The sequence below is a fragment of the Garra rufa genome, chromosome 4, assembly GCF_049309525.1.
Source record: "Garra rufa chromosome 4, GarRuf1.0, whole genome shotgun sequence".
NCBI classification, from domain to species: Eukaryota; Metazoa; Chordata; class Actinopteri; order Cypriniformes; family Cyprinidae; genus Garra; species Garra rufa.
The window spans coordinates 52,822,061-52,830,907 of record NC_133364.1 but is presented as its reverse complement, the minus strand read 5'-3'; the positions used below and the strand labels follow the sequence as shown (position 1 = coordinate 52,830,907).

The 8,847-nt window shown below is 39.2% G+C and overlaps 1 protein-coding gene across 1 annotated transcript; it reads right to left on the bottom strand.

Moving 5' to 3' along the window:
* Positions 1-628: 628 nt before the first annotated feature.
* Positions 629-8,173, bottom strand: LOC141333763 (uncharacterized). The gene is made up of 2 exons (XM_073838888.1): positions 8,042-8,173; positions 629-3,016 (listed from the first exon to the last, which is right to left on the bottom strand). The coding sequence occupies exon 2, from the start codon at positions 2,973-2,975 to the stop codon at positions 1,623-1,625; it is 1,353 nt and encodes a 450-aa protein (XP_073694989.1). The 5' UTR covers positions 2,976-3,016; positions 8,042-8,173; the 3' UTR covers positions 629-1,622.
* Positions 8,174-8,847: the final 674 nt, after the last annotated feature.

The window sequence follows — 8,847 nt, the reverse complement described above, 5'->3', positions numbered from 1 at the left end:
CTTATCAATTATACAAAATAAAAAGTTGACTGACACTCAACCCTAATGCAAAGCTAATGCTTGTGAACCAACATCTCCAGCTTCATTTTGCTTGAGAACAGAATAAATATGTTGGTCCACTAGCTAGATCAGCACTCTACCAGTATAAACCAACCTGCATCAGCAGTATACTTGCATCAACCAGTCTGGACCAGCACTATACCAGCTTAAACCAACCTGGACCAGCACTAGCCAGCATAGACCAGCGTAGATCAGCTTGGAATACAGATTGCTCTAGATAAAAATAATAGAGGTTGTAATGCCAAAAGATCATTACAATTAACGACCATGAGCACTTGTGGTGTGTTTTGACGTGTTGCTCAGTTTATCTAGAAATGATAAAACTGTTCCTCCTTTGTCTCGGGGTCTGGTTGAAACCAAGCCCCAGTCTGCCACTTGAATGGCTTGATAAAATGAACATTACGGTTTATATAATCTGCCCTACTTAGTGTTAAGAGTAAATAAACTGCAAATAATCAACTATTAAATCTATTAAGATGTCAGCAGACAATGAATAAACAAATTCAAAAACAGCATCACCAGCTTCACTTATAAAACCAGTTTATTTTCTTTGAATGGCTACAAAAGTTCTTGAAAAATGAATACATCACGACAGTCCTCTTATAGATTGGAGAAGCAGAGGTAATTCAGTCCTTCAGTTGTGTAGCTCTGGTGCAGGATCACAATGCTCCCGTCACTGAGATTGAGTTGCTCTGGTGTGGTGGTATTTTACTGAACCGAACTGATGAAAAATTACTCATGTTGCTTACCATTGAAGAGTACATTATGAAATCAAATGTACCTACAGCAACAAATGGCTTGGGCATAACACAAACATGACAGACAAACTGACAGGAAGAAAGAGCTCAGGTTAGAAAACAAAACACTCTCTAGTCATCTGTAAGTATTCGGCTTCTATTACATTTCCCATGTTCACACTTAATGGGACCCCAGTTATTACTCCAAGCCTCCATAATTTATTTCCTATTTGACTGCAACTTCAAATCATTGCTCACATACCATTTTCATTTTATCACTATCCATATGCTCTATTACATATTATCACCAATCCTTCATCTTCAAGAACTTTTTACACTTGATGTCATCTGCTTGTTTCAACTCATTTATTAATGCAATTACCCCTCTGTAAAATGCACTACAGTTTTTAATTCCTCCTGTTCTCAATTTATTGATTCCCTACACAATCACCAGCACTGCTTACTTTCCTTTACCTCTTTGGTTGTTTTCTCTAGACTTACTTTTTATGTTATTTGATCGGAAGATCTGAAAGATCCCATGCATTTAACCTCCCCTTGACAAAATGGGGAGAGAAGTGGTCAAAAGAAACTGTGATACAGATACAGTCTACTTGTGATCCAATCAACCAAAACACATTTAAACCCAGGTGTAAACAAAGCCCAAATTCACTGCTCAGATATTTAGAAATTTATTAGAGGTGCTTATGTGAACCTCAAGATTGTCTTGTTTCTGCAAGTCTTTCCACAGTGATGTTACAGTTAAGATTTCTCTCTGGTGTTATTACATGACTCATATCACACTGATAACATAAACATACAGTTCTCTCATGTGTGAAACCTCATGTGGTATTTAAGTGTTGCTTTATTTCTAAAACTCTTTCCGCAGTGACCACATATAAATGGTTTCTCTCCAGAGTGAACTCTCATGTGTCTGTTAAGGGACCCTTTTTGGTTGAAACTTTTTCCACATTGCTGGCAGGTGAAAGGCTTCTCTCCTGTGTGAACTCTTTTGTGGACTTCAAAGTGTCGTTTATAATTAAACTTCTTTCCGCACTGAGGGCATGTGTAGGGTTGCTCTCCAGAGTGAATTCTTATGTGGTCTTCAAAGAGCTGTTTTTTAAGAAAACTCTTTCCACACTCAGAGCATGTGTAGGGATTCTCTCTATGAGTTCTCATATGAAATTCAAGGTTTTCATGTTGATCAAAACTCATTACACACTGATCACACGTGTAAGACTGATCTCCATTGTGAATTCTCATGTGTCTATTAAAGCTTTCTTTTTGAGTGAAACTTACTCCACACTGTTGGCAGGTGAAAAGGCTCTCTCCAGTGTGAACTGTCATGTGGCAATCAAGGTGTTCTCTCCGGTTAAAACTTCTTCCACACTGTTGACAGGTGTAGGGCTTCTCTCCAGAGTGAACCCTCATGTGACTGTCAAGGTTTCCTTTCCGGTTAAAACCTCTTCCACACTGTTGACAGGTGAAAAGGCTCTCTCCAGTGTGAACTGTCATGTGGCAATCAAGGTGTTCTCTCCGGTTAAAACTTCTTCCACACTGTTGGCAGGAGTAGGGCTTCTCTCCAGAGTGAACCCTCATGTGACTGTCAAGGTTTCCTTTCCGGTTAAAACCTCTTCCACACTGTTGGCAGGTGAAAGGCTTCTCTCCAGAGTGAACTCTCATGTGTCTGTTAAGGGATCCTTTTTGGTTAAAACTTCTTCCACATTGCTGGCAGGTGAAAGGCTTATCTCCAGTGTGAACTCTTATGTGGTCTTCAAAGCGTACTTTATAATTAAACTTCTTTCCGCACTGAAGGCATGTGTAGGGTTGCTTAGTGTGAATTATCCTATGGTCTTCAAAGTGTTGTTTTTGATGGAAACTCTGTCCACACTCAGGGCATGTGTAGGGATTCTCTCCAATGTGACTCCTAACATGTGTTTTAAGATTTTTTCTATGAATGAAATGCTTTCCACACTGTTGACAGCCATACGGTTTCTCTCCTGTGTGAACTCTCATGTGTCTTTTAATACTTACTGTTTGTTTGAAACACTTTCCACACTGTTGGCAGGTGAAATAACTTCTTCCAGTCTTTTGAGTCCTTTTTCTTAAGGGAGTCTTTTCAGTCAGTGAACAACTAAAATATTTTTCTTCATTTATGCAATCATGATCTTTCTCTTCCATTTAGTTTAGTACTTGACTCTCCTCTTTCAGTTCCCTCAGGTCTAAGGTGAAAGAAGACAAAAGTTTACCGCAGTTTAATGACAAAAAACAACAGACATCAAAACATTCGAACATGTAAAGTGTCAAAACTAACATACAACTTCAGTCTATATCCACGAAGCAAATGTAGTGGACAGCACATTCCAGGGCCCAGTTTATGGCAAGGGCCCCTCCCTGTCCACAATAGTGGACAAAGGTTTGCTTCATATTGATTGGATCTTGGTGGACTAACATAAGCAAACTGTCCAACGCCATCAGATAAGGATGCCAGGACAACTGCCAGACACCTCTTTGAGGGCAAGAAGAGACCTTTAGGACAAAAACTCGGGAAGGACAGAACTTCCTATTGGTCAAGATGCAGTTTCTGCCCTCCACCCACCTTGAGACTGCTTTCTAAGGTTTGGTCCTGTGACAGCCATAAAAATTCCTTAGGATCTCCAGACGCAGCAGCAATGGGTGAAACAAAGAGAGATCACAAAGATCCATCCAAATCCATTCATAACTATGTTTTCAAACCTTGAACTGATGCGAACCATAACACACACTTCTTATACTTATTCAGAGAAATAAGTATTCTCACTGACAGCGATGTGTAGTGCAACATCTTACACAAACTCAGCTGTTAATGGACAAATGAATGCATGCTTGACAGTTCAATCTTTTCCCATCATGTTTGGACTTAATGTGTTCATTACATGATCAAATGTTTTCTGATTGTGTTTTGGAAAGTGAGAAATGCACCAGTAAAATATTATTAACACTTTTCTAACTTTGTGTTTGGACTATGCAAATGACTTCCACAAGAGGAAAGAAGGGTGGGCTACCCCATGTCCCCCCTGCTCTGATGGAACCATCCAATCACAGCATGGAAATGGAGAAGCACCAAATTGCAAACTCCTCCTCATCGGAAAGGTATAAAGGTACCTCTCCAAAAGACACTCCTTGTTCTGTGTCTGCTGCCCATTACAGGGAAGGCAGCAACAGATAATCGTTCTGAGTCTAAGTCCCGTAGGGGAAGGGACACTAACAGAGCAACAAAGTTCTGAGTCTGAGTCCCGTCAGGGAAAGACATAACAGTTACACCAGTTCTGAGTCTTAGGCCGCAAGGGTGAGACAGTAACAGATCAAATTTCTTTCTGAGTCTGCGGCCAATTACTGGGAAGGCAGCTACAGATACCTCCATTCTGAGTCTCTAGCTCCACAAGAGAGAGACACTAACAGACACAACCCTTCTGAGCCCACTGTCCAGAGAGACAGAAACAAACGTTGCACGCTTCGAGTCTCCAGCTTTGAGACAGCAGCAGATACGACCACGTTCTGTCTGTGAAGAAAGAGATATTTTCCACGTTCAGAGTCTTCGTCCAGCGAGGCAACCACAGATGCAGCACGTCCTAAGTCTCTGTCCGAGAGAGACAAAGCGGATTGACCAAGTTCTAAGTCTCTAGCTGAGAGAGGCAGAAGATCAACAGACATTTGCAACAAGGTTGAGCTCCAGCGAGCAAACCTTCACTTCAGGTACCTTTGCTTGCGTGTTCCAAGCTAAGGGCCTTCAGCCCCTACACCAGGGCCACATCTACGTGTTCCAGATCTTAGGACCCTTTGGTGCTCCAGGAGATCAGCATCCTACAGCGCTTCAGGGCTCTAGAGTGCGACCTAATTTCTCAATGGTGCGACTAAAAAAAATCAAAGGTTGCACCGGTGCGACCAGCCGTTCGAGGGGGCAAAAACGACAGACACACATTAGTAGAGTTGTGACGTTCGCGAATGAACCGATTCTTTTGAACGGCTCATAAACATGAACGATGGGAGCCAAGTCGCGGCTGGGGGGGAGCCGTTCTTTCTGTCGTTCTTTTTTCCTATGCGTGTTTCACACAGATGCACACAAATTATTCCCGGATGGTCTACTACTTAACTTAAGAATTCGAAGTGCGGATCAATGCACACTCACGGCTAATATTGCCCACAATACATTGCGCGGTGAACGAGGATCCGATTAGAACTACAAACACGCATAAAATTTGTTTAAGAAAACTACAAACATGGCGGATACGCGCTACCAACGGACAGGTAGAGAAAGGGGTTTTTGAGATAACTAATCAATGTGTAACCTAATAAATAATATTTAAATAATGTTATCCATGGTATATTTCTTGTGCAGCAACATTATGAACTTTTATAATGACAGGTTTGGTCATTAACTTTTAAATGCATCATTATGCAAACACGAGCAAAGTTCTCGGCATAAAAGACTAGTATAAGAATGTGCCTCTTCATTTCTCTCCAATACGGTAGGAAATCAAATTAAACGAAATGTAGATGATATTAACTGACAGGGCAGTTTAAACAGTGACAGGATTTAGGTAACTAAGCAACAGACGAAGCCTACTTTTCTGCTACATACTCAAAAGTATGTACTTTTTCTTCACAAAAAGAGTACACACTTTAAGGGCATAGTATAAGTATGCGAATTGGGATGCAGCAACACACTTTGTACTAAAGGTAAATCCAAAATAGTGATGCCACTGTCTAAGGCGCAGAGGGATGTTGTGCAGCCCTATGGAATATAGTCCACACATGACAAATGAGGTAATAATCAATATTTCAGAATAATTCAAACTCAGATATTGGTGTGTGATATCTGAGTTTTAATTATTTGACTACAAATCTCACCTCATAATTCCTCCCAGTGATTATTTCCAGGATAAACTGAGATGCCCCCAAACTGGCTTCTTAAAACTGACTAAATATTTAAAAAGAGCCAAAAGAGCCGTTCTTTTGAACGGCTCTTTGAAAGGAACCGATCGCCAAGATCCGGATCCCCTCAAAGAGCCATAAATCCCATCACTACACATTAGACCCAAATTGTGGTCTAAACTAATCGGAGATGAAGGACGGATCCCGCCTCCCCTCTGATTGGCCGTGGTCGAGATATTCCTGTACGTGTGTGTACGTTTGAAAATGCATGTGATGCAGTCAGGCTGTCTCTACATGGTCAAGTGTTTACAATGCCTCCTCCGCATAAAACGCAGACTGGATCGCGGACTCCATTCATAAAAACCGAATTTGCTCTGGCGCGGAATGATAAATCAAAAGTTGGTCTGTCACTTAATTCAAATCGCGATATGGACTAGTGTCTGTGAAAACTGAAAGGCAAAAATACCGTTTAATATGAATCCTGCATGTTCTGTTTGCCTCTATGTATGAATGGTGGAGTGGAGACTTGTATTTTTTTTTTTAACTACACGCGTATAGGCTACTGAAGCACGCATGACGCTCCCGCTAATTTTTGGCATTTGCATCTCACATTAACAGATAAACTCAATCTCCAAACCTGCTGTGAGTGTCACTTTTACCGTTTCATTTGAGAAAGCATAATATCATACTGTACACACAGAAACTTCACGGCAACCTGTCAAAATAAAAGTACGGTAAAAAAAATAATAATAAAAAAAAAGAATTTAAAAAGTGAACTTGTAAAACTGCGGTGTTAAATGTGATGCGGTTTAAAATTTGTGTGCACCTAACTTTTGTGCTGGTGCACCTAAGAAAAAAAGTTAGGCACACCAGTGCAACCAGTGCAAAAAGTAAGTCTAGAGCCCTGTGCTCAAGGTTGTCGAAACGGATTCCTGCTCCTTTTCCCACTGACTGCTCCCAGCACAACCAGTGGAAGAATTCACCGCCACCGGACTGCTCAATCAACCACAGAGAACGTAAATATCACTTCCAATCCTCTTCCAGAGACCTTGGCATTGTTGTGTCCTATTAGTATATGATTTTTCTAATTTACATTAGATATTGTATAGCTGATTGCAGTTGATAACAAATAATAGCTCATTTATTTGTTTGATGCATAATAAGGTTCTTTACCTTATTTGTTTCAGAGTAGCAACAGTTTATCTTTCCATAAGATAACATAGCTATGACATAGTAACACTCAACTGAATCACATTTTATGCATCGTATGCACTTTTTTCCTTTTGCATTTATTGTATTCATTTAATAGTTTATTACTCTTGTCTATCATTTGTTAATAAATTTATTTTATTACACTTGTGTCTTCCTTGTGTTGATAATACAGTGAGAGGTTCTACAAGCTAGATATCCCACCAATCTTTCTTATGTGATGTACTCATTACCACACATTAAGTGACATGTGATCCAAGATTCATAACGTTATCGGTGATACGAGTACCCATCACTACACTAACTTTAAGTTCTTCATCAAGCAGTCTTTAGCATTGTGTGTAATACAAATCTTCCTAGATCATAATTCCCATCGGGTCGCAATCGTACGTTAATTCAGACGTTAATTTGCTGGTGTCTAAAAATGAGTTTTGCCATTAAAATTGTTTTAAATGTCTGAAATGTCGATGGTAGTTGGTAGCTTGATATGAAAATGTGGGAAATAAACAGCGGTGCTGACGTCTCGAATAAACTCCACTTTTGTTCCTTTAGCCCCACTTGGCCCAAGATATTTAAATAATAAGTCACATGTGAGGTTGATGAATGATAGGCAAATGTACTTATTTCCTGCCCGATATACCGTTATTAGGCCGACCTCAAGAACCAGCTGTTAACAATCTGTTCAATAATGACATGGACCATTTTTACTGTGACTGACTAAACAACAAAATTTTAGTCGATTAAGCCTCTTCTCGACGACTAACATTCAGTAAACTATTAAGGGGGCAGCACTAGTCGAGTGAAAGGGACCGCTGTCACTAGACTTTATTTTGCATACTTCATCATCACATCAGAGCAAGTTAGACCACATGCAAAACTTTTATTTAACTATTTCATATGAAAAAAATGTTACTCAATCCTAGCGGTGCACCTTAAAGTTTACATATTAAATGAGACACAAGTTTACAAATGCTATTTTTAAATCAGAGCTGAACTTTAAGAAAAAAATTAAGAAAGCTGCAGAAGGGCAAACGGAGCAGAAAAACACCTGCCAAAGACAAATGAATTGAGAAGATGTACAGGACAGTTTATAGCATAGTCCAGATTTGAGAATGAAAACCAACCTGTTTGTTCCTCAGTATCTTCATGTTTGACTCTGAATGTTTCTTCAATCTTCACGTCTTCACTCTCCTCTTTAATAAATGCCATCTTTATAATAGTGTCACGTGGATCTCAGTTGCTTCACCAGGAGTTTTATTCTGTTTGGAAAAAGGTCTCTTTAAGATGAGATTTATTAATAGAAATATAAAAAAAGAAAAAAATGAAATCTCTGTGTGCATCTCAATCAGCTCTAGTTCAGTAGTCAGTGCACTAGTAAGGGAATCAGAGTAATAGTTAATGGACTTAAAGGATTTGATTTGACAAACACTCAAACATTTTAACTTACTTTTTCATTTGATTAACATTTAATGATTAGTATATAATTACATTAATTCGATTACACACTTTAGAATTGCTATTGAATTAAAAAGTTGTCATTACAACAACCAAACATTTGCAATTGTTTGTCAAAGTTGTCCTTTCTCATGTTTGAGTTTGTTCTCGTTGTATTGATCTGTTTTGAGCAGCAGGTCTCTCAGCGATCGGCGATTCAATACAGTGAATCATTTTGTGAATCAACTAACTCAATTGACTCGGAGTTTGTTATTCGTGTTTCTGATCTGAATCACTAACAGAGAGAAATCAGGCGCTGTGTGGATGTACTTTACTCTCTCAAAATAACGTTCATTATTAGATCAAATATTACAATATTATATGCAATAATTATAAAGTTTAAAATCGCCTGTAAACCATATAAAATAGACTGAACGCGCATGAATTTAAACACTAAATGATTAAAACTACAGACCTTCCTTCAACTGAAAGCATT